Below are 25,166 nucleotides of genomic sequence, written 5' to 3' on the forward strand. Positions count from 1 at the left end.
GGCGGCTCCCGGAACTGCGTGATCATCATGGCCTGGGGGGCCTTCCAACAGCACTTTGTTGGACTTCCTACCCCCAGTGATTCAGAACTTCAGAGGGTGAAGCCCTCAGATCTGTAGTTTTCAAACACCCTCCAAGTAGCTAATGATCAGCTTGGGTCAGGAGCCTCTGGCCCCCACCACACTGCTCCCTTCACCCCGTGGGCGTACTCCTCTCCTTAACCCTCGAGGGGCACAGCCTTCTCCCATAGCTCAAGATGGAGCGCAGAGAGCACAGACAAGGGGCCGTCCCGCACCGCCACTTCCTGAGTCATATACTTAGTCCCACAGCCTGGCCTCGCGGAGCCTCGAGGCTCAGCCTTGGAAAGGCATGCCCAGCCTCGGGGAGGTGTGCAGGCGAGGGTCGTGTGAGCTGATGGGCATAATGCCTGGAAAAGGCATGGCATGCAGTTTGTGCTCAAAAGCAGACGAAGACAGATGGACACTGGCAAGGTCTTGGTCTTTACTAAGGGGCAGGTGCAGTGTTCTCATCCCAGAGAGAGGTTCTTGAACCCTCTCTTGCAGCCCGTATATGTAGGACCCAAGAACAGGGTGTGGATTTGATAAAACTTAGGATGCTGACACTTCGAAGTGAATGTTTTTGGACACTTTGGGCCATGTGACCAGAACAGCCTCAGTTGCTGTTAAAATTTGGGGGTTGTCTTGGTCTGGTTAATCAGGGAAGTGTCTAATTAGGAAGCGGAGGGAGGGAGAAGCATGATTTGCTTTCAATGTGATTAGATAGAACATTCTGATATCAAAGGAAATGCCAGAGGCATTTTTTTAAATTTATAATTCTTTCGTGATTTGGCAGGTAATTATGATAATTCCTGGGATTTTCACAGACTTAAAAGCTTTTTCACAGCCACGTTATTTTTAGAAGTCATCTTCTCTGATGTTCCAGCTGGAATGGATTGCTCAGTCTCCCGAAGTTCCAAAGACGTCATCTTCCAGAGCCCAACTCAAATGTCACCTTCCTATGACACGTTCCCCCATCCCTCATGCCTGGGATACCAAGGAGGTGTCTTCCACAGGCCAAGGTGCTGATCGCTTGGTAATGGCTGCGTGAGTGTTTTCTTGAGGAAGGAGTGCAGTGAGCAGCTAGTGATGTCTTTCAGGGATTGGAGGTGGGGGATAGGAGTGAGCCTAAGTTTTATCAATCCCTGGTGGGTTCTGGCCATTTGGAACTAAACTGATGCATTGGGCACGGGAGCAAGTAGCGGGGCTGGGTGACTCCCAGAGATTTGCCAGGCCACAGGTGAGTGGCTTTAAAAGTTTGGTAGATGTTGCCAAATCGCCTATGCCATAGACTTTTTGAATCTTTCTACCTGCCATCTTTGTTCTCTCTGGGGGAGGCCTTCCCCAACTCCCCATCCTCTTCCCCAGCCCTTCTTTCTCCCTGAGCTCTGAGTTTGTCTTACCTGGAGGGTGTGAACCCCATGACATACCTGCCTCCCCCCCGCCACACCCAGAACAGGACCTGACGCGTGGTTTGCAATTCTCTTGGTGACGTTTTCTCAGCGGGGGACCAGAGTCTCCCTCCGCAGCGGAGCTCCTTGCTACAGCACGTGTGGCCGCCTTGCATCAGCCTCGGCAGATGGCCTCTTCCTCGGTGTCCCTTCCAATCTGTCACCCATCCTGCAAGGCCGGCCTTCCTTTGCTGAGCGCTCACCATGCCCGGATGCAGTGCAGCCAGTCATGGCCACTGCACAGTGGCCGCATGCAGTGGGTGTGGTTTTGAACCCCCGTTTTGTAGGTGAATGGCTTTGGGCCCCTCGTGGTGAAGTGACGTGCACCAGAGCATGCTGTAAGAGATCGAACACTGGCCTGTCCCGCCCCAGAATCTGAGCCCTTAGCTGCCTTGTCTCAGCCGCCCATGCCACCCCACCCCACCGCCCCCCGCCCCGGCAACGTCAGGGCCTTGGCACCTGCAGTTTCCCCTGCTGAATGTGCCTTTGTCCTCCCCGTCTGCAGGGCGGCCTCCTAGAGCTCTGCACGTTTATGGGCTGAGAAGATCTGTGGGTTTAAGTGACTCCTTTAGATGCCAAAGGTTGGGGGCCAGGGACGGGGTTAGGGAGAGGCGGGCACCAGATCGGAGGTGTTTGGTTTTATTTGTCTTTAGGGCAGTGGGAAGCGTTGAAGGCTTTAAACAGCAGGTGACATCATCAGATGTTGCTTTGGGAAGATCACGGGGTCTGCTTGGTGAAGGAGGGGCTTGAAGGGGAGCTGTTGATGTCCCTCCCTCCCATTCCCTGCGAGTCTCTGTGGCTCATGAAAGTCAGGAATGGTCAGGTGGGACCTGTAAGTGCCCTCCGAGCCGCATACAAACTCCAGCAGGCAGTGCTCAGCTTCCTGCTTTCGTGTTTATGATCTCCGCTTGGTCTCGAGGCTCTGGGAGACTTGGATCCGTTTCTAGTGATATGAGACTTGGAAAGAGGTACTCCCGGAGCAGTAAGCTCGGCTGCTTTATGTAAGACGAACTCTGTGTGTCTCAGAGGCCAACTGTAGGGATCTCTGATACAGAAATTCAGAGTTTCTGAGCCTGGATGAGTAACCGTGGACCTTGGAGTTTTCCTGGCTGCTCGAAATTAGTGTATCAACCTTTGCCTCCTCTGCTCCGCCAGATTTCTGCCCCTTCTCCCCTGCCCCCTTCCCTGGGGAAATGAAAGCTGTGTCTGACGTGGTCAAGTCACTCCTGGGGCGGAAGAGAACCAGGGTTTTGACAGCTCATGATAAATACCATTTCAAGCTGGGATGTTTCAATGTTTTCTGCATTTATGGAAAATTGCTTTAGCACTCCGGCTGCCACTGCAGAACAAAGCACAACAAAAGCACAGCAAAAGCCCTGCCTGGCTTTGGAAATGACAGTGGCATTTATGCGGTTTTGTGGGGGCACGGCAGCGGGTATTTCCCTGCGACGCTGGCACTTGGGTGTGTTTCATGCTAACTGTGTGGTGAACGGATTCTCAGGCCCGAGGAGGCTCACGGAGGATTTACGTGATTTGTGTGCGGAGGACATGCACACGTGTTTAATAGTGATGCTGTGTGAGTTTGTGAAAGGCCAAGAGAAGGTCATCTTCCACTTCTTTTTTTTAAATACGAAAGGACTAAGGCACTGAGGAAGTAGTAGTGTCAGGTCTGGGTAGAAAAGAGGCCGGCTAGAGGCCCAGTGACTTACTCTCCCGTTGTGAATGGCCTGGTACTCGCCGGGTCCTTCCTGCCCTGCTCGCCGTGCGTTTCGCCCTGGTTTGAAAGCGGGGGGTGCCCGAGGGCAGGGGCCGCCACGGACAGAGTGGGGGTTCACGCAGCAAGTCAGGGAGGCCTCAGGATGTGATCGGGAGCTCGGCACGTCTCCTGTCGCCTGTACCGCGGCTGCCTCTAGTTTCAGGCCAAGAATTGTAATTCTTTTAAAGAGCCTGAGTGATTATACCCGCTGGTAAATGGAAGGGTGTTGACTATCAGTAAGGAAAAGTAGAAATAATGGAAAGAAAATCTGTCCCTTGACTAATGTTAACATCTCACGCATGTCCTTTTATGCCTTTTATATAACAACATATTAAAAAAAAGAAGAAAAAGAAAAGGAGGGCCTTCCTTTACTCCTCCTGGGGCATCAGGACTTAGGTTAACGATCCTTTCTTTTCCCACAAACTGTGTCTGTAGATCCCTCCTTTATTCTGACGGTATGTTTTATATTATAGTACTTATTACAAGTGGTCTGATAGTATTTTTGTCTAAACTAGTGTTTACACTTAGACTAAGTGCCCGGCTGCAGTCTGTGGTACGTTGGGGGGAGAGGGGGTGCTCTCTTGGGAATAGCAGGGAGACAGGGTTGGGTGAGGGTTCTTGACTTCTCCATTTTCGAGGGATTCTCTTTTTTTTTTGTTTATTTTAGAGAGAGAGAGAGAGAGAGAGTGAGCGTATACTTGCAAGTTGGGGGTGGGGGAGGGGCAGAGAGAGACTGCCAAGCAGGCTTCACACTCCCAGTGCAGACCCCAGCATGGGGCAAACCCACAAACCGTGAGATTGCGCCCTGAGCCGAAGTTGGACACTTAACTGGCTGAGCCAGCCCGGCACCCCAGAGAGGGCTTCTCTCCAAGGTTCTCGCAAGGTTCCACTTTCAAGGTTCCTGAAGAGCATGGCAAGATGACGGCTCACAGTTCTTGAAAACGTTTAAATAAATTATGGCTGAATTCGGTTTTAAGCCCCGTCAAGATCACTCCTGTGATCGGGGAAATTACTTTATGGGACAGCTTTGTAAACGAGTAGCTGGGAAGGTCTGTGGTTGATGCTCTACGTCGGTCACAGACCACCTTATGGCAACGCCCGTTTCTGTTTCTTGGGGAGGAACTGGGGGGGGTTGAACAAACGTGCAGACATTCCAGGCCCCCCCCGTTGGCCACCACCGAGTGGGCTGCACGTGGGGCGTGGTGGATGTGGTAGAATTGTGGCAGGTGGCCCAGTGGTCGAGAGCCAGGGCCCTGGAGCGAGTCCTTCGTTAGCGGTCTGACCTTGAGCTGGCTTCCTCCCCTCGCGGACAGCCTTGCCTTCTGTGAAGCAGGAAAAGCACCACCTGCCTTAAAGAGCCCGGGCAGCAAAGACGTGAGCAGCGCGTGGAGAGGGCTTCCCTGGCTTTGATTAAGCTGTGGCTGAGGGGTAGTTGTGCCATTGCACTCCAGTCTGCCCTCGTCACTGTCACCATCACCGCGAGCTCTGCTTCTGTTTTCTCGGTTTTCACAACCAAGGTCCCGAGGAACAGAAATGGTCAGTTAGTCCAGCTGCGCCGTCAGCAGGGTAATTTTTGGCTGGCACAACGCAGATGAGGAAGACAGCCTTTGCTAGAAAAGTGTCCATGAAGGATAAAACCCAAGGCCCCAAACAGCGTGACACAGCACGTCCTGACCATGAACTGAGGACCGCTGATCCTGTAGTGTTAAAGTCAAGTCAAAGCCACGGGCAGCTGACAGGTGGATTTGCACCACTCCTAGGGAAGCAGTGTTCTGTCTCCAGCCCAAACAGCCTCCCGGTGCCTTGCTGACAAGTGACAGACCCAGAGAAGGTGGACAAGTGGCCAGGGGGAGGGGAGCCTGCCCTCTGCGCCTCACCGTTCGCTGTCGTGTGTTCCAGGTGGCGGAGATGCACGGTGAGCTGATTGAGTTCAACGAGCGCCTGCACAGGGCCCTGGTGGCCAAGGAAGCCCTGGTGTCCCAGATGCGGCAGGAGCTCATCGACCTGCGCGGCCCGGTGAGTGTGCCCCCTGGGGCGGCCCCAGCCTTGCTCTCCTGCCTGCTGTGTGGGTCTGTCTGCCCAGCCTCGGCCACCCACAGCCCTACAGTTGAGCTTGCTCATTGTTGGCAATGTCAAGGGTAAAGAAGAGTACAGCGAGGGAAAGAGTGAGCTTCCGTGTACCCACCATCCAGATGTTGTACACGCATTAACCTTCACTACCCTTGGTCTTCTTCAGGTGCAAGGGGGTAGAATAAATGCAATGATACCAATTCCGTTGGAAGTCCCGCTCTGTATGGGGCGCCCATACCCCATAATCAGTACTCTGACATGAGTGTATTGCCTTCTCCTTCCTACATACATACATTTCGATGAGCCATAAGCAGGCTGGGTTTTGTTTCCCTTTTACCTGCATGATGTTATTTGTGTGAATCTCGTCGTCCCTGCTTTTTCTGTTTTTTAATTCAGTGTTGTGGTGTGAGGACTGTCTCACAAAGATCTAGTACAAGATTTTTACTCTGTGACTCTCTTGGTACTTGGGGCCCCTTGCGGTGGTCCCCACATAGCCGTGGTTCCTCTTTCCGTGGTCTCGAAAGCATATGACCCTCCTCTGGATGAGTTGTGGGAAGGTCCGTGGTCGCCTAATGCTGCGTCACAGAGCCTGTGTCACTCCCCTCGCTCGACCTCGTCACCCAGGCCCTGTGTCATTGCACCTCATCGCACAAGACGTGGAGGACAGGACAGTAAGATCTTAAGGGGGGGCCTCACTCACATCTTCTATTATAGTTATTGCTAAAACTGCTCCATTATTCTCTGTTGCTAAGCCCTTACTGTGCCTAAGTTATAAATTAACTTTGTCACAGGTATTTGCGTGTGGTAAAAAGCGTAGTATGTGTACGACTCGGTCCTGCCCACGGCTTTAGGTGTCCGCTGAGGGTCCTGGAATGTGCCCCCATGGAAGTGGGTGGTGATTACAGTGATTGGTTGTGGGGCTGTCCTGTGTGTCGTGCGATGTGAAGCACCGGATTTCTACCCACCAGAGGCCAGCAGCTCCCCAGGCTGTCACAGCGACCAAGAATGCCTCCAGACATTGCCAGACGTCCCCCGAGGCACGGGGGCCAAATCACCCTGGTTAGGAACTCCTGGTCTAGTTCTTTCACTTTCTTGACGCTCTAGTTCTGTGTTGAACAAGGCACCACCGTATATTTAATCCAGTCGCGTTTTACTGGACATCGAGGTGGTTTGCGTTCCCTTGGCTTTCACTAACCGGGATGGTGAGAGCGAGTCATCCTCCTGTGCGCGTTTACGAAAGCTTCTTCACCGCAAAGCTTTTATCGTGTCAAATGTGGGACGCCCACCGGTGGGCAGGTAAGTTGAGAGGATGTCCTGTGTCCTTGTCACGTACGACCGTCCTCACTGGTCGTCTGTCTGGTTTGAAGTTCCGCACCTGCCTCCCCCTTATGTATTAATTGGAATCAGATGGGTGTGGCTTTATCTATTCACATCTCCGTGTAGACCTTCGTAACGGGGACCCCTGAGTCTGACCCCCCCACCCCGTCTTCCCTCCTTGACCATTAGTTCCGTCATCCCATCAAATATCCGCGTTCGAACTTCTTACTGTTCCATCCCTTTTGATAGCTTTTTAAAGATTAGGATCCACCTGAGGTCCACGTGTTGTAATTGGTTATGTCCCTTATGTTTCTCTTTGCTTTTTATAAACCATTGTTTTGAATTTAGTAAAACACGATGTGAAATTTACCATTTTAGCCTGTTTGAAGTGGGCGGCTGTGTGGCATCAGGTACATTCACACTGTCGTGCAGTCCACACTGCCATCCGTCTCCTGCCCATGTTCATCCTCCCCAGCTGAACCTCCGCCCAGCACTCCCTGACGCCCCATCCTCCCTCCTCCAGCCCCTGCCGGCCCCTGCCGTGCTCCCGTTGTCCATGGATTGAACCCCTCGCGTAGGTCCGTGTTCGTCTGTGGAGTCCTCCCTCTTTCCCTTAGCGTGTGCTGGCCGAGGACACCGGGTCATGCTGCAGCCCGAGGCGCACAGAGTACATCTCTACGGTGTTACTCTGCATGCCCCTGTGTGGCCGGTATTATCTTAAATTGGCCCTTGGGTCTGGGCGCTTGGATGTAGGTTTAATTTTCCCGCTAACAGTTCTGCCGCTGGAGTGGCATTTTCTGTCAGGAAATGGACAACATCTGCTCGTCTCCCTTGACTATCTTAGTGGCCGTTTTTTTGTTTTTGTTTTTGTTTTTGTTTTTTTAGCACTTCCTGCCTCTGCTACGCAACCGTTTCCTTGCGATCCGTGGTGGTGGTGGGGTTTTTAAACACCTGTTGATGATCCCCGTGTCCATGTGCAGGGCTTCCCGCCAACCTGTGCGCCTCTCTACCAATGCTTCGGGGCGTGAGGACGTTTAACTTGAATTTTTCTGAACGCAAGTGAGGTGGGCCATCTTGACATTTGCCACCTGGTTATTTTGGCTTCCTCTTCTATGACGTTTAGTCTTCATTTTTTACTGGGCTGTGTGTGTCTTCTTGCTGCTTTCTAGCAGTTCTTCATATATCTTTTCAGTTATGCATGTTGTGAATATTCACTACCAACCCGTGGCTTACTCACAAACTTTTAATAAAAGTGGAACATTTCAAACCTACGTAAAAGGGAGAGTCCCTCAGTGAAACCCCGTCACTTAGCTCTGCCAGGATTCAGCTCATGGCCATTCTTGATTCATTCATGCTCAGTTCAGTCCCTTCCCAACTCGAATTATTTGGATGCGTGTCCAAGTTATGATATTATTTCCATCATAAATATTTGAGTATCACTAAAAGATACCTACAGTGCCATTATCATACCTGAAAACCCAGGGATAATTCCTTTGTATCTTCAGATGTCCATTCAGTGGTTAATTTTCCCCAGCTGTCTGTAAGTTCTTGTTTGTTTGCTCTAACCAGGGTCTTGACGCAGTGCATATGCTGCAGTTGGGTGATAGGTCTTTTCAGCCTCTTCATTCATATATTACCGTCCGTTATTTCTCCCCTCACCACCTTTTGTTGTTACTGTTGAAAACTTGGCCCTTTGAACTGTAGGTTTTCCTGATTAGGATTTTGTTGATTGCACCCCCATGGTGATTTTTACCATGTTTCTCTGTCCTTGGCCTTTCCTTTGAAGTGGTCAATTCAAATTGACCGCTAGAGTCTGGAGTCTCAGGTTAGATTTTTTTTTTTTTTTTTGGACCACTTGCTCTCACAGGTGGTGATACTTCCAGTCAGGGTGACTTAAGTGTCCATGTTTGGGGGGGCACTCCTGGAGGTACCACTTGACACCAGACCCTATTTGTTTACATGATGCCAGCGTGTGAAGGCTCCCTCCTGTGCTTAAAGCCCTGTGGTGCACACCATGCCTGAGTTTTTTCCCTGGCTCCTCCAGAGTCCAAGATTTGTACAAGATCTCTGTGGAGTTCTTTCATGAAGGAGATACCCGATTTCCTAAGAGGGAAACCCATTTAGTAATACCTCTTGTGCACTAAGAACCCTTTGTGGCAGGTGATTTCATCTTTGTTTTATAGGTTGACTGAGGCTCAGAGAGGTCCCCAAATCGCTCAGCTAGGATGTTGCAGAGCTGGATTCAAACTCAGATTTAATGACCAAGTAGGTTTTCTTTCTTCAGCTCCATCAGCTCTGGGGAGCTGGGGGGGAACAAGTAAGGGGGGCTTCCTTTGTGTAACCCATTGCCCTTCCAAGCAAGGTCCCACAGATCCCTCTGCATATCCTTTCCAGCTGCGCCACATGTTAAAGACTTGGGCAGTGTGCCTTCTCATTTTGCTGCATCTGTGACCCCATAGCTGAGAAGGGACAGTGGGGTTGTAGCAATGGATGGAGAAGTCCCAGCACTGACCTGTGTTGCAGAGTGTGAGCGGACCTGGTGTGGGGTGCAGGCAAGTGTCTCCCACATCCCTGTCCCGTGCTAGAGGCCCTGGCATACTCCATGGCCCACCATACTGGAGGGGGACTTGGTAGCAGGTGCAGACCCAGGAGTGCTCCCCATCCTTGGGGTAGGTTGTTTGGATCCTGTAGGAGTCGTTGGGTGTCCTCTCTGCTGAAGGAAAGATAGGTAGCCCGTCACTACTGATGCATTTTCAGAGCGCACCTTCAGTGCATTATTCTCCATGTGCATGACAAAAACTACTAAACAGCTGACAGAAATAAGCAACTCTGACTTTAATAGCTGACATTTATTGAGTAATTGATGTCTGCCCCAAAGTTAAATACCTCTGAAGTATTAGCATTCCATTTAATCCTCGCTGACCTTAATGGTAATTATTCTTATACCATTTTGCAGAAGAGGTGACTGAGGCTCAGATACGCTGTAACCCAGCCAAGTCCCTACAGTGAGAAGTGGTGGATCTGTCTGCCTTGAAAGACTGGATTTTTCTTTAAATATTTGAAACTTATAAACTTGTGGACTCTTGACAAATCTTGATACACCCATGCTAAAAAGTCAAGTTGCACAAGAACATTTAGTGAAGAGTGAATCTCCCTCTTAGCACCGGCCCCCTTGTTTTTCTGCCCTGAGTGTTGGCTTTGTCTTTGCAGGGGTGAGGGGTGCCTGGGGGAGTCATTTGCACACTCCTACGTGCTTTAGTAACTAGTGGCCTGCTCTGTCCACTGCTGTGTATATGACTCCCCCCATCCCATCCCATTTCACAATGTACCTTTTAAATTTAATTTTACATGTGAATCTACCCCAATCTTCTAAAGAACTATGTCATGTTCCCTTTGATCTGGCAGTGCCATAACTGATTTAACCAGGCCCCTATTGATGTGTATTGAGTTCTCATTTTTATTTCCATGACATTGTTAGCGTGAGATTCTTGTGAAATCCTACTTTTGATTCGAAGGTTATCGGGCAGTCCGTGGGGCTCAGCTCGACCGGGCGAAGCCCCCAGAAATCTCCCCTTGGAACATGTCCAAGGCCCTGGGGCGGACCACCACCTTCCATCCTCCCTCCATCTCGTTGGAGGAATCCTGTCGTGGGGTCAGCCTCCATCACCAGCTCACGATTTATCCAGTTCTGACAGTGTGTCAGGCACACATCGGGTCTTTGTGTTCATTCTCACATGATTTTGGAGAGAAGCCTGTGAATCAAGGGGGGAACCGTGTCACCCTCTTTCATAAATACAACAACGGAGGCACAGAAGGGTTTAGGCCTCACCTGCCGCCTCATCATTGGCACACCAACGTGTGTGCCTCCAGCCCATCGGTTGGTCGTCTTCTGCTCCACGTCCCTTGCTTCCTCGTTCTGTGCGGCCTTTGCTCCCGTTGTCCCCTCTGCCTGGAACAGTGCTCCGTGCTCAGGTCACACACCGTCGGTATCAGCTCCTTGCGTCCTCAGGAAAGCTTCCCGATGCCCCCGACAAGGTCAGCTATTCCCCGTGGAGCATGACACTTACATGCACCTCTCCCTCTGCTTAATGTAATTTTACATGCATCTGTCACTGGTATCTGTCTTCCCTGCTCCGGGAGAGCAAGCTCTGTTTCCAGCTTCCTTGGGGCCCAGGGGTTCATGCAGTAGGTGCTGACTTCATGTGGGTTGACTCATTGAGTGAATAATTGGATGAATGAATAAAAGTCCCAGGTAGAAGTGGTGGAGTCCAGACTTTCCCTGGTACCTTTGACACACAAGCCCACCTTCTCTCTGCCATATGCCACGTCTGTGTCTCCCTTCAGGGCAGTGACATCCATTCACATGGAGGGAGCTTGGACCGTCCTTGGATCCTTTGCTGTGGGCAGGTTGTGCTGGCCACTGGGAGGAGAGAGAAAAGCAGTCATTTAAGGGACTGAAGACAGTGGGGAGAGCTGGCCGTTTGGGCATTGGTCCCCAGGGCACACTTGACCTTGTCCGTGACTCAGGCTTGCTCTGCTTATCTCGAGTCCGACAGCTGGGGCACAGGGAAGGAGGAAGTTTGAAGCTCAGCTTTGGTTCCGGAACCTTCTCTTCCTCTGTGAGAGGCATCTGTTGGAAGCTCAGGCTCACCTGTGTTCATTTGTGCTTGGCCTGGCTCTGCACCAGGGGTTAGCCCCCCCCCCCCCCAGCACCGGAGCCTCAAGGGCAGCACGAGGTTTGCTGTATTCGGAAGTCCCAGTTGGTACTTCTGTCAAGTGGGAGTAACCTGGCTCCCCTGGGTGCAGCGGGGGCCCGGCCTGTTGTGCCGTCCGAAGCTGCAGGGCCTAGCGCTGTGCTGCACATAGTAGGTGCTTGCCAAGTGTCTCCTGAGCGGAAAGTTCATCTGCACGGAGCTCAGGAGGAGTGTGTGGCCCGGATCGTCGTTTTCAGAGTTAGGAGCAGGGACATGGTTTGCTCCCATGGCTACCTTTTTGTGACGTTACAGACTTTGAAGCCAAGTCGCTTATTTTAAGAATGAGTTTGGGATTAGGGGGTGAAGTTTTTTCCATTGCCTTTTTTTGAATGTAAGTATTTTTAGGACTTTGCTCATTATTCTCTTTTCCCCCCTCTGGTAGAAGATGTGAATGAATGCCGGAGTTTTTTCTTTTTCTTTTTTTTCTTGTCTTTTCTTTTTTTTTCTTTTTCCACTTTTAGTGGGATTTGATTACAGCCCCGAGAATTCTCTGGGAGAACAGCTCCTGTTGTGAGTAATGAATGGAGACGGGGAAAGGGGGCCTCGTGGGGCTGCGAGGCGTGGGGGCCCGTGCAAGTCGCCGGCGTGGAGAGCTCATCTGGTGCGGGTTTGTCCCCCCTGGGGAAGCCGGCTTGGTCTCACTGCACGTCATTGAAGTCGGATTCCTCTTCTCTTCCTTCTGCCCCTGCGGCGGGCCTCTGTTCGTCCTTCCCGAGCACGCTGTAGTTGGGTCCACCCCGTGAGGCGGCACAGGTAGCCCGGCACCCTGTGACGTGAGGCTGGCTGGCTCCTGCCACCGCCCTCTCGCCTGTCCCGTTGCCCATGTGCCCAGTGTCGGTGCACGTTCACGGCCGCTCCCCACGACAGCCGCCGTGTGTGATGTACGTCTCTGGTCCGGGGTCAGCTGAGCCGACCGAGGCGTCGAGAGCTCTGGGGACCCAGCCCCTGGCTGGCAGCTTCGCAGCAGCACCCAGTGCACAGCCGGGCCTTTCTCCTTTTTCAGTAGTGTGCCTCTTCCTCTTTCATTTTTGCTTCTTCATTTCGAGCAACATTTAGTGTCTCTCGTGCTCTGGGCACAACGCGGGGGGTGGGGGGGTTGTTAAAGATTCAAATTCCTCTGTGGCTCCCCACTCCCTACCTGCGAGATGAATCTCTCCCTTTCTTGTCTCCATCTCATTCCAGACATCAAAGTGTTTTTTTTTTTTAAGGCTACTACTCACTTGATCTTAATCTCAGAAAGGGCTCTTTGGGAAACTCAGAATCTCGAGAAGGCAGTTTCCCAAAAGGAGAAGCCTGATTCAGGGGGTGTGCAAAGCTGGTGCCTTTAGAAGAGGGGAGAGCAGAGTGGAAGGATCTCAGAAAATGTTAGGTTCGAGGGTGTTCGGTGAGCCGCCTGGCCGTAGCGCTTCCCACGGCAGTGCCTCCGAGCTCTCCGGAGGGGGAGACATACAGCATACACATCATTTCCCAGGATCATTTCCCCAAGAAGCATCTTCTCTAAAAATTTTTTTTAATTTATATATTTTTGAGAGAGAGAGAGAAGGAGCATGGGTGATGGAGAGGGAGAGCGAAACAGAATTCAAAGCAGGCTGCAGGCTCGGAGCTGTCCGCACAGAGCCTGACGCAGGGCTCAGACTGACAAACCGTGAGTTCATGACCTGAGCTGAAGTCGGGCACTTAACCCACTGGGCCACCCAGGCGCCCCAACGAGCATCTTTTCCAAGATGTTTTTGGAGGAAGGCACTTGGGAAAGTCAGGGCCCAGTTACCCACCATTTTTGTTACTGACGCACTAGCTGGCTAGGGGATCAGGGCAGCCCTGTTTGTGTCTTGGGCCTGTCTGGGCATGCGGTCTGCAGGAGCTGGAGGGGAGGAGCTGATGCTGGGGGTGGGGGGTGGGGTGCAGCGGGCTGCTCCATGGCCTATGGCCTCAGTGGCAGCCAGCCTTTGAGCCCCAGCTCTGACGGACTTGGCACTCACCCCTGCTGGCTGGGGCCTTGGTCCCCGAGCAGCCCTGTGCCCGGGCACTCCGCCCTCCTGCACAGGCGCTCTGCCGAGCTGGCGGGGCTCCTTCTCGCCCAGTTACCTTCTCTTGTGCTCTGTCTGGTTGATGCTTAATTATTTCTGTTTGTTCTTCTGTTCCATTGCGCTTCTCGTTCACTTTTCTGCCTGTGTCTGTCTGCCTGTTTCTCTTCCTCGCTCTCTGCTCCTTTCTTTCTCCCTCTCCCTGTCTTTATCTCTGACTCTGTCCCCCTGCCTCCCTCCCTCTCTCTCCCCCTTCCCATGTGTGCCTTGGTCTCCCTCTGCCTGTCTCTTGCTCATGCCTGACCCTTCTCTGCAGCCGCTTGGTCTGTCTCTCCCCTCCCCACTCCTTCCCACTTTCTCCCCTGGGGCGAGCGTTTGTGTTGCTGGGTGACGTGAAGATGCCCCATTTGCGCTGCAGCTGCCTGGACGAACCCCAGCCTTCCGGTGTCGTCCCCGTTGTCTGACTCGTGTGTCCTGCACAGGCAGTGGTTTCCCTGCGGACGGGTTCCCCAACAGCCTTGGCAGGCTCTCCCCTCTCCCCCGCTCCGACATTTGTTCCCCTCTCCCGTGTTGAACTCCGTTTCCCATGCCGACTGGTAGCTTCCCCGAGACAGGGTGTGTGTTCGTTTCCCGGTCCCTGGGGTGGCACACTGAGGCACTGCCGGAGCCCGTGATGCAGGAGTCTGACCTCGTACCTGTCGTATCCATGGTAACCCTCTCTGAACCACCGTACCTGGTTAGCCGTCGGGGTGCCTTCCTGAATCCTTCGGATAACACACTTGCTCTTAATCCTTGCTCTGAGCTGCTTGGCAGTTCCAGGACCACCCCCACACCTCCGTGGAAATGACTGAGCCTGGTGGGAGAGAAAGACAAGTAATTTGAAATTCAAGGTTGAGATTGATGAGGCGGGGGGAGTCTTCCCGAGTTTTTTAATATGGCTCACTTTGAAATGAAATGCTTCCTGGGACTTGCTTGGTCTCCTTAAAACCTTCAGAGGGAGTGATTTCATCTGTGAGCTGATGCTATTTAAGTACAGAAGCTTAATAAGAAATATATTTTTCAGCTGGGCGGCACTTGCAGAATATCTAATGTACCAAGTTGTCTGCCGCCCCACAGCAGCTCTGAGCATTGAGTTCCAAGTTATAAGAGGCTTTCAAATTCAGCACTTGGACATCAGTGTTTTAATCGTCTCCCGTCTTGAAGGAGATTATTTTTAAAAGTGCCATTTAAGAGAGGCTACTAAAAATACGTCGCACATAGAGGCTTAGCTTAGAAATGTTAGTTTTTGACATAGAATCCTCTAGCAAGATGCTGGCAGAACCCACGTTAGACCTCTCTGTGTCCCAGAATAAAAACCCCTCATTTTTTAAATTTATATTTCATTGTCAAGTTGGTTTCCATATAACACCCAGTGCTCATCCCAACAAGTGCCCTCCTCCATGCCCATCACCCATTTTCCCCTTCTCCCCTCCCCCTTCAGCCCTCCGTTTGTTCTCAGTATTCAAGAGTCTCTCATGGTTTGCCTCCTTCCCTCTCCCCAACTATTACCCCCCCACTCCATGGTCCTCTGTTAGGTTTCTCCTGTTACACTTATGGACACACATATGAAAACATATGGTGTCTGTCCTCTGCCTGACTTATTTCACTTAGCATGACACCCTCAAGTTCCATCCACATTGCTACGAATGGCCCAATTTCATGCTTTCCCATTGCCATGGAGTACTCCATTGTATATATAAACCACATCTTCTTGATCCATTCATCAGGTGATGGACATTTCGGCTCTTTCCATGATGTGGCTATTATTGACAGTGCTGCTGTGAACATTGGGGTGCATGTGCTCCTATGCATCAGCACTTCCGTATCCCTTGGCTACCCAAGCAGTGCTATTGCTGGGTCATAGGGGAGTTCTACTGTTAGTTTTTTGAGGAACCTCCACACTGTCTTCCAGAGCGGCTGCACCAGTTTGCATTCCCACCAGCAGTGTAGGAGGGAAAACCCCTCTTCGACCCAATTTCTGTTTCTCTCCATGGGCAAATACCCCAAGTGATCACAGGACCCTTGCCATTAAAGCCGGGCACTCTTCACATCACCAGTCCATCCTCCCACATGTGCCCGGGTTAAACTCTTACCCTGGGTTTATGCCCAGCTTGCTCACTGCCATGGTGGTTGGGTTCTGTGGGAGAGCCTCAAGGGGCTGCCATTTGGGGTTCAGGTGGGCAGTGCCTGGCTACCCAGGGCTTACAGGTGTGGAACTTTGAAGTTACATTTTCATGAGGATCAGGGTTTTATGTTTGTTGGCAAATGCAGCACGTGCACGCTTTGCCCCAAAGCGGATCTCCTTTGGGTGCCACCCGGAAACACTGGCAAGGTACAGAACAGTCCGGATTTATACACCCTGTGCCCCGTGGCGATTTCAGCTGTGCGTCGAGAGAGGCGTTTGCTGCCCTGGCTTAGGCAGCCTGTGGTCTTTCATGTTTGTGTGGCTGTCTTGCCTAGAGCGTGGCCCACTGCAGGGATGTGGCAGACGCGGAAGAGACACGGGCCCTGCCGTGGAGGAGGTCAAAGACTAGAATGTGTTCTCTGTGACTTGCCTCTCTGGTTTGACAGCATTGTGACTTGGCTTGGAGACGGAGGTCCACACGGACAGAGGTCTAACTCTGACCCCTTTCCTGCCACGATTCTGAAGAAACAGAAATCGTGATTACAAGACAGCTTTGGCCCCGCATGTTACTTTTTCTCCCTTCCCCCACACAGCTTTGCGAATGGCTCATTTGAGGTTGGTGCCCGCGGCCCCCCCAGCAGAATTGGCAGACGGTGGCAGCCAAGATGCTCCTCTGCACAGAGACATTGTGCCCCCGATTCATTGACTTCTAAGTCCTTTAGGAAAAAAGCCTGTTCTTCCTTGTTTGTTTCCATCTGACCCGGAAGTTCCCATCTGGACGAAGCAGAGTCCCATGCTCTAGACACACGTGATGAGTGCCAGCAAGGCCCACGCTTACTTAGCTGATGAGGTGGCTGTGACCTCCCTCTGCCTTCTGTGGAAGCTGCTCCCGGGCTTCACCCCTGCCTCCCACAGAAAGACCCTGTGCTGCTTTGCTTGCCGCCATCGTGTATTTTATTGGCATGCGGGTTTTTCAGTACGATGTCATTTGCACGGAAGAGGGGTTCCTGTGATGGGGGTGCCCAGTGGGACCCTTTTATGGGTTGGTCAGGGCTAGGACCTCTGTCCCACATGGGTGGAATGAAGCACTGTCCTTGACTTGTTTTGTAGACCGCCCCCCAACCTGTTCTAGTCTGTCCCCACCATGCCTTAGCAGTCTTCTCTGACCAAGACATTAAGTCCTAGTGTAATTTTATTTCTGCTAGAATATCACTGAATTTTTGAGGGTACATAACCACATGACTATACTTGTACAAACCCTCTAACTAGATAAATTAAATGTACTTATTCCGTAATTTAATAAATTTTTCTCTGTGACAGTAGAGTTCCTTTCCCTACCAATTGCATGTAACTTTCTCCATTTTTATATTTTAGGTTTCTTCCTAATTTTTATCATCTTTTTAAAAAACAAAGGCCCATCTGTACTTCCTCCTCTCCTATGCTGTCATAAATTTAGGGCTGCTGTATTGGGCACTGAACATTTTGAACTGAGTGGCATGTGGGCATTGAAAAAAATCTTAGTTTGCTCTAGAAGCTTTCTCCATCTTCTTGAAATAGATTTATGTAATCTCCCAGGAAAACCAGATGCTGGCTTTGCTCTCTGTTTTTTATAAGTTGAGTCCCTGGCTAGTTGGCTTATAGAATCCAGAGTAGATGATGCCTAGATATGTTGATGTCCGTCTTTTGGGAGATTATGTGGTTGGGTTGGAACAGATGCATCTTGGTGAAGGAATCCCTGTTGAATTTGCAGAAAGCCAAGCCATTGACTCCCTTGATCTCTTCTTCTGGAAATGACCTCTTCTTGATGGACAGGCGCTGTCTTGGAATTGTCCATGGGGTTCTTGAGCGGCCCTTGCCCATGTGGACTGCAGAGCTGCTGCGCTTATTGTTGAGAAAATGATTTTATTGACCAGGATTTGAGGGCTTTTCTCCCAGATACTCGAGGGGCTTGTCCACACCAAAATGGAGGGTTGTGGTTTGAGTGGTGTTTCCAGTGGGGCATTTGTGATCTGACTCGGCCAGCATTTGTGATAAAGTTGGAAAAACCTCAGGTCCCCTTAGATTTTTATTTCTTTTCTGGGAAGTTGGCTTTCATCTTGCCATCCTGGGGTGTCCCTGCCTGTGGCAGCACGTGGCCATGCACCCCTCTAAGGGGAATACCCTCCCTCCCAGTACAGGAAGGCCCACAGCCATATGTTGCTCCCAACAGCTTGATACAGTGCTGAGGTCTTTTTAGCTTTGTTGTAAAAAGAATCCGATGGATGCTGAAGCAGCAGCTGAGTCTCATCTTCTTCCTCACATCTTATATTGGACCTTGGGTCATGGAGTTCTGGCCCTTCCATTTGCTTTTCATTCTGTGTGCAGGCCCTTGCTTCTCTGCCTTCTGAACTTCAGATAGAGTACAAAATACCAGCGCCCCTCTCCCAGTGGTCTTTCCTGTTTGGTATCTATCCTTCCAGACATACTTAGGCTTTTGCATAAAGACAGGTGTATATACGATCCCTTACTATTTTAAACAGCTGGTTGGGCCTGGCTTTCTCCATTCATGAGCATGGGTTGCCATTTCCTTCCTGCCCTGTCTTCCAAATCTCTTCCATCCCTCAAAGACCGGCTCATTCTCACGCCCTTTGTGACCTTGCCGGTACTGAGTGGTTTGTATTTTTAACTTTCTCTGAATTCCTATAATCCTTTCTTCTCCCCTGGGCCACCCATTTGGTCTACTTTTCTTACATCTTCCTTTTTTTCATTCATTTGTTCAGTCCAACTATAACCAGTTAAGTTTCTCTTCCGCTGGACAGAGGTGAGTTATACAACAGAAGGAGCCCAGAGATACGTTCACACATAATTGGAGCGGGGCGTGCACATGGGTGATGGCTGGTAGGCTCTCGAGACATGATTGTTGAATGAATGAACAAACGAGGAAGCGTTCTCTACAAGTGGGTGTAACAGTGGCACAGGGGTGGGTGGCCGGGATTGACCGGGAAGGCTTCAGAGAGGACATGTTTGTCTTAGGTTTTGAAGGATGAGTAGAAACTGGTCAGGAGGATGGGCCTGTTAGAGGGAACAGTGGTGTGAGTCAACATGCTTTGTTGACGGATATCACCCACTGCTTTGATGGGAGTATCTTTTTGCTCTGCATCAGATAATGAAGTCCTTAAAATGAGAGGGGCATGTATGCGCCTCCCTACAACTAGAGATTACATTTACTGAGCATCTACTGTATACCAAAATCTTTCCAACTATTTTATATGCAGCAGCAAGCCCGTGGAGTTAGTGCTTTCTTGTCCATTTCAGGGATGAGGAAACGAAGGCACAAATAAAATAGATAGTGTCCCCAAGTCCTTGTGACGAGTGAGGGACCGCGCTGGTAAGTATCCCTGTTTTTCAGGCTTCCTGTGCTCATCTTTAAACAGGACTCAGGGTGGGGGGTGCCTGGGTGACTCAGTCCATTAAGCGTCCAACTTTGGCTCAGGTCATCATCTCCTATTTTGTGGGTTCGAGCCCCACGTCGGGCTCTGTGCTGACAGCTCAGAGCCTGGAACCTGCTTCAAATTCTGTGTCTCCCTCTCTCTTTCTGCCCCTTCCCTGCTCGTGCTCTTTCTCTCTCTCTCTCACAATAAACATTTAAAAAAAATCAAACAGGCCCAGGGATGCCCACCAGAGAGAGTTGTATGAGGTCTGAGTTAAATGAGATGATGCCTCTAAATCACGCATAGTAGGGGGGCAGATGCCACCTTGTCATGATTGTGAATAAAGGAGCGCCCCTGTGTGTCATGTTTCTACGTAGCACCGCTTGGCGCAGAGTTGTTTATTTGCTGTGTCCCCCTTCATCCGTTCACACCTGACTGTGTCCCCAGCGCTGGGTAGGGACTTTAAATATTTGCTGACTGAGTGACTATTAGCTGTGCTCCTCACCGCAGCATCCACAGCACGCATGCCCGGAAGCGCTCGGTGAATCTGGCTGCAGCTAAACATCCAGCGCTAGTAGCTCATGCCAGCCAGGGACCACAGATTGCTGTGTCACAGAGTGATCAACGTGGCTGTTTGCTTTTTTTGTTTGCTGTCATGTGTGAGGAGCTATCATATGTCTCCCGCCCCTGATTTGCCTGATGGCTCGATTTAAACGGTTTCCAATTTAGTATGGAATGATCCATCAGTCATAGTGAGAACTCGTGCTGTCCTTGGTGGCTTGTCAGAACAAGCCCAAGCTTAATTGGAGAAACAGCTCTTGGGAGAGCACGGGCCGGCTGGGGGAGGCGCACCCCCTCCGCACCCCAACCCCCGCCCGCCCTGGAGCACCGCTTCCCCCCGACCCCCCAATGCCAGTCCCTGTCTTGCCCATCCCCCACACCCAGTGCGGATGGTGCCTCGTTAGTGCCCTCCGGGAGGAACCGGTGATGCAGAGCAGGTCCCAGACTGTCCCCTGCACCCTCAGTCTGCATTGGGGAGGAGACCCCCGTGTGAGCTGAGCTCTGCCCCCAGCCTGGGGGTGTCTGCCCCTCTGCAGCTGCGTGCTCTGAGATGACACGCTGGAGGAATGCCCGGTCCTCGGACCTGCGCCCCCGCCAAGGTGCCAGGCCTGTGGTCCTGCTGTTGGCGGGATCATTTCATGTGGCTCCCGAGTCCGTGTTGAGTAACGTGGGCCCCGCAGGGGAGGGGGGAGGTTTCCTCAGCAGGGGGCTTCCAGCACTGCTGGTGGGTTTATCGCTTCTGTGACTCCCTGACACACTGAAGGAGGGCCTCGGGGTCAGGGTCAAGGTCGGCCGTGTGATCTAGTAGTCTAGATGCTGTGGCTCAACCCCAGACCAGCTGGTGGACTGTCTTTGGAGCATGGCCAGGACACCCTTGTTGACTCCGGTGATCCTGGGGCAGGCGGGGTTCAGAGCCACCAACACTTGGAATTTCAGAAATTTGCACTCGTTGGCTTTGGCTGTCTCTATATAGCAAGTAACCCTGGTCTGCTCTTCGCTAGAGGGATTTATAAGAGAAGAGGCACGTGGAGTTGGGAAATACCGTTAGTACACAGTGGTCCAGGCGGTACGTGAGTGTGTGAGCGGTGCTGGTGCCTCGTGCTGGGCTCGGGCTCGGGAAGTGCTCCTCTGGTCAGTCGGTGTGTCGGCGTGTGAGGCCCCGTGACTGTGGCTCCGAGTCCCCTGAAGGGAAGGCCCCCAAAACCACGCACAGCTCGCTGGCATGTCTCCCCGGGGGTCTACTGGCTCTCCGTCTCTGCATCGCAAGCAGTCCCAGGAGAGGTGGAAACAGCATTTTGCACTAAGTATATTTTACGGTCTCACAGAAATCTGGGTGCCCTTGGCCCTCAGCCTCACAGGCTGCGGACTGCTCGGGGCCTGGGCAAGGAAGGGTCTGCTTTCTGGCTTGCAGGTGTGGTGTCGGCAGGCCTGTTTCTCGTGGCCTGTCAGGCCCAGAGCCTTCGTCCCTCTTGGGCTGGCAGCTGGAGGCTGCCCTCCCTCCTCCCTGCCCGGCTTCGTTGCGGCCATTCACCTCATCAGAGTGAGCCAGCCCGGAAAGCGGAAGGCGCCAGCAGGACGGAGGCCAGACATAACCCATCTCGGAGTGGCGCCCCATCACTTCCGCCCGCCCTCTTGAGGAGAAGCCGGTCACGGGGTCCCCCGCACTCAGGGAAAGGGGGCCACACCGGGGCAGGCAAGTCAGGAGCTGGGAGCCACCAGGGTGCATTTGGGGAGGCTGCTCAATACAGGAAGCTGGCTGAACACATCCGCTCCGTCACGTCCCTGTCACCGTCAGGGGCGCCCCTGGGGGACAGTTCTCGCAGGTCCTTCACTGGGAGAAGATGTGCCACTTGGAAGCCATCACGGGTGATTTTGTGGACAAAGAGCATCTTGGAAGTGGTTTTATTTCACTCTTTGGTCACGAGGCACCTGGGTCAACATGGCTGCTTCTCTTCAGGGGACCACATAGAAGTCAGCGGCAGGTTGTGCAGAGATGAGAACCCTGAGCTCCCAGCAGGACTTCGTGTGCAGGGCCTCCCGCTCCAGCCTGGAAGCTCTGTTTCTGTCTTATCTCGGCCCTCCCTCCTTGTTGCCTGCTTTATTCCACCCCATTGCCGGAGACTTCACATACTGTTGGCATGGAGAACGTGGTGTCTGGGCCTTGTGCTCTGCTCGGGGTGGAATCACCACTCACGACCTGAGGGACAGTGGCCGCGGCTTCCTGTGCTCTGTAGGCCTCTCTGCCTCAGTGACCGCATGGTTGTGGACAAGGCATGTCACCTCTTTGAGCCTCCACTTTTCCCATCTGTAAAATGGGTGTAGGACTTTAGTCAGAGGAGGCTGGGTTGTGTTGTAGTAACAAACAGCTCCAAACGGTCAGTACAGAAAACACAAAGGTCCCCATCTTAGCCTTGTTCTGTGTCCACACTTCTGGCTGGGCTCCTGCATCGGCACCATCTTCACACCCAGACCTGGACCACAGAGAGGGCAAGAGCCTGGCTAGGCTCTCGCAGTGTCTCAAGGCCTCCACCCGGGTGTGGCACACATCGCTTCTCTCTTCACTGGCAAAGCACGCCCCACGGATGCACCTCATTGCAGGTGGGAGGGCAGGGGCAGCCTCGCCGGCATCGGGAAAAAGCCGTGGTGGGTGGCCTTGGTGACTTGAGCAGGGGGCATTTCTCAGGGCGGTGGTGAGAGTTCCAGCAGAGGACATGTGAGGGCCCTGGAGCCCGGCGTCTGGTTACCGCTGGTGGGCACTGCTGCTGTGGTCATGGCCGTGGCAATGATGCTGAGCAGACGGGTGAAGCTCACCTTGGGGCCCCCGGCTGACCCGCCTTCGTCTGGCCTGTCGTGAGGTTCTCAGGTTCCCAAGTTGCGAGTGCTGTGCTTTGAACTGGGGATCAGAGGGGAGACCCACATCTGTGTCCTCAGATCGCTTATAGTCTCGTCTTGGCAGCAGGAAACGGAGGGGCCTCCTTTGGGTTTTCATGTTCAGGGCTTGACCTTTGTAGGGAACCATCTAGAATTCACTTAATGCTGGAGCTGGGAGGGGCCGGTGAGGATGTTTTCAGGGCAGAAGCACAGAACTGAAGCCAAAGCACATTCAGCAAAGCAGGGAATTTTGCTGGATAACGGAAAAGTTCAGCACTTGGTGAGGAGTGGTGCCAGGCTGCACCCCCCGCCCCCCCGCAGTCATCGTCAAGAGAAAGAACACGACTCTGTCCAGCGCTGCCCCCCAAACCCCCAACATCCTCTCTGATCAAACCAGCTTGGTCCTGGGCCAGTCTTGAACCAGTCACTGGAACCACATGGACAGGATGTGCTCTTTGACCTAAGGGGTTTCGTGCCCATTCTGGGGTCACGGCATAGGGTTTTCCCCACGCAGATCTCTTGTAAGGTGATTTCCCAGGAGGAGAATGGATGCCAGGCGGCGGCCAGCCAGAGTCCACGTCCGTATCTTGCCCTCCCTTTCCTTGGGAAAAACAAGCTCAGGGCAGCTGGGTGACTTACTGCTGCCACCGGGCACGTGAGAAGCCGAGGGGGCAGCCAGCTGTGGGCTAGGACTGTGCGCTTCTATGGTTTTGACTTGGTTCCAGAAACTTCTTCTCGAAAAGTTGACCCTTTAAAAGGATTGGGGAAACCTTCCCCGTTGGGAGATGTGGTTATAGAATGACTGTTAGATGACACCGTGCCTGGTGTCTTTAATTAGCAAAACGTCATGATTTATTGCTTGTTGATAACGGATTGAAAATCAGGGAGACTTCTTCCTTGCGGGACCGTGTCTGGTGTCCCATCTCTGTGGCTAACAGTTTGGGGCTCTAATTGAGGGTTTTGGTGACTGGCTTCCTCGATCCCAGCACCGGTGAGTGGGTGCTGCCCCGTGGTGGGGAGGCCCTTGTCCAGCCGGCCGTGGGAGGCACTGGTCGGGCGGTGGGGGGTAGTGGGGCAGTGAACCTGCACGGGACCTTCCTTCTGGAAGGGGCCATCACGGAGGTACTGCCTGTCTGCAGTTTTGAGCATCGCAGTGAGAGTTGTGCTGGAGGCATGCTCCGGAATGTGCCATTGACGTGTCTGAGGACAGAGAGAGAGAGCCCGGCCCCAAGAATCCTTTCTCGACTTCTTCTCCCAGTGCCATCATCTGGGAGTCCTGCAGGCTGTGTCTGCGAAGGCCCCTCGCCTGCAGGCGCTGCTCTGGGGGTGTCCTCACCCCCACCGCTGGGCCTTTCCAGGAGCTGACAGCGCAGCGCTGGGGGGCAGGTGAGCGAACTCAGGAGACGGTTCGCCCCTGTATAGTCCCCGGTCCCCGTGTTCCTCAGGGATGAACAGGGCTTCCAGCCGCCCCCTCCCCAGTCTTTGCACATGACCATCCCTACCAGTGAGTGACGCTGTGACCCTTCATTATGAATTCGTTGAGATACTTTCCAGGTGCCTCCTGTATGTCAGGCCCTGGGATCCCACATGCCAGATGTAGTTTCTGTCATGGCATCTGTCATCAGCCTGGCCAGGAGGTGGTATCTGCCTGATGCACCGCTGGGAAAGGCGGGGCTGGAGATGCCGGCGGTGGGCGCCTGCTCTTGGAAGACTGTGTCCTGTTCTGGTGTGGCTTCCAGACCCCACGCAGCTTGGTTCCTCTCCTGGAAACCCTGCACTCTTAAGCAAGTCGGGTCACTTCTCAGAGTCTGCGTCCCCATCTGTATGTAAAACTCAGGCATAACAGGGCCTGGCGTGGAGCTAGAGGGGGGTAAGCGTCACACAGGACTGCAGGTCTGCTGGTTCACAGCCACACCACACAAATCCATTGTCTCATAGTCACGGCGGCCGAAGTCCAAGTGTGGGCACTAGCAGGGCCTGCCTTCATCTGGGGGCTCCAGGGAGAAGAGCCTGCCTTGATGTCTCTGGCAGCTGCTGGCAGCTGGCTGGCCTGTCCGTGCCCTCCATCCTGCCCTGCCCTGAGCCCCTCATACACTGCCACCAGATGACTGGCCTGTTGAGCAGGTGTGGTGCGGCCACTGAGGTTGGGGTCCCTGGTAAAACGCCATTCAGGAGGAGGGGGCCTGCCTTAAAACCAATGGAAGCCTTGAAACCACAAGGAATGGAAAGTTCATGGATACATTTGTAGCCTGGGATAAATTGTTCCCAAACATGTGGCAAATGCAGGTGCCAGAGCCGTGTAAATAAGAGAAGAGGTGAAGGGTGAGAAAGAAAATAAGCCTTTATTCCAGAAGAGAGGACGGGGCAGAGAAGAGAGAGCAGTGCCCAGGTCTCTGTTCTGACCAATAGAGGCCGAGTTCAGTCCTCGTGTCTCTGGCACCAGGGGGAAAGCAGGCCTTGTCAGTGCCCTGCTCCTCGTGGTGTGGCTGACAGGCTCTAGAAAGTGCAGGGAGCTGGGAGAAAGCCGACGGTTTGCTGTAGTGTCCAGGACTCCCCAGTGGGGCCGGGGCAGTCTGCTTGGAGTGGCTGGCGAGCAGGCGTCGAGGTGCCTGGAGGAGATGGGGTGCATTCTGAAAAGTGGAAAGTGGGTTCTGATCAAACATGAGTCCAAGGGGAAGACAGCGAAGTTGTGAGCCATCTGCCTTCCTGTCGTGGTCTCAGTGCGGGGCGGTGG

General features: G+C 52.7%; 1 protein-coding gene across 1 annotated transcript in view; it reads left to right on the plus strand.

The window, feature by feature from the left end:
- Positions 1-25,166, plus strand: part of LOC115300137 (sorting nexin-29-like) — a 283,725-nt gene that overhangs the window by 101,161 nt on the left and 157,398 nt on the right. Inside the window, exon 3 of the mRNA XM_029949758.1 lies at positions 5,161-5,277. Within this exon, the coding sequence (XP_029805618.1) occupies positions 5,170-5,277 (108 nt within the window). The 5' untranslated portion in view covers positions 5,161-5,169. The remainder of the gene's footprint in view (positions 1-5,160; positions 5,278-25,166) is intronic.

The sequence above is a fragment of the Suricata suricatta genome, chromosome 8 (assembly GCF_006229205.1).
Source record: "Suricata suricatta isolate VVHF042 chromosome 8, meerkat_22Aug2017_6uvM2_HiC, whole genome shotgun sequence".
Taxonomy (NCBI): domain Eukaryota; kingdom Metazoa; phylum Chordata; class Mammalia; order Carnivora; family Herpestidae; genus Suricata; species Suricata suricatta.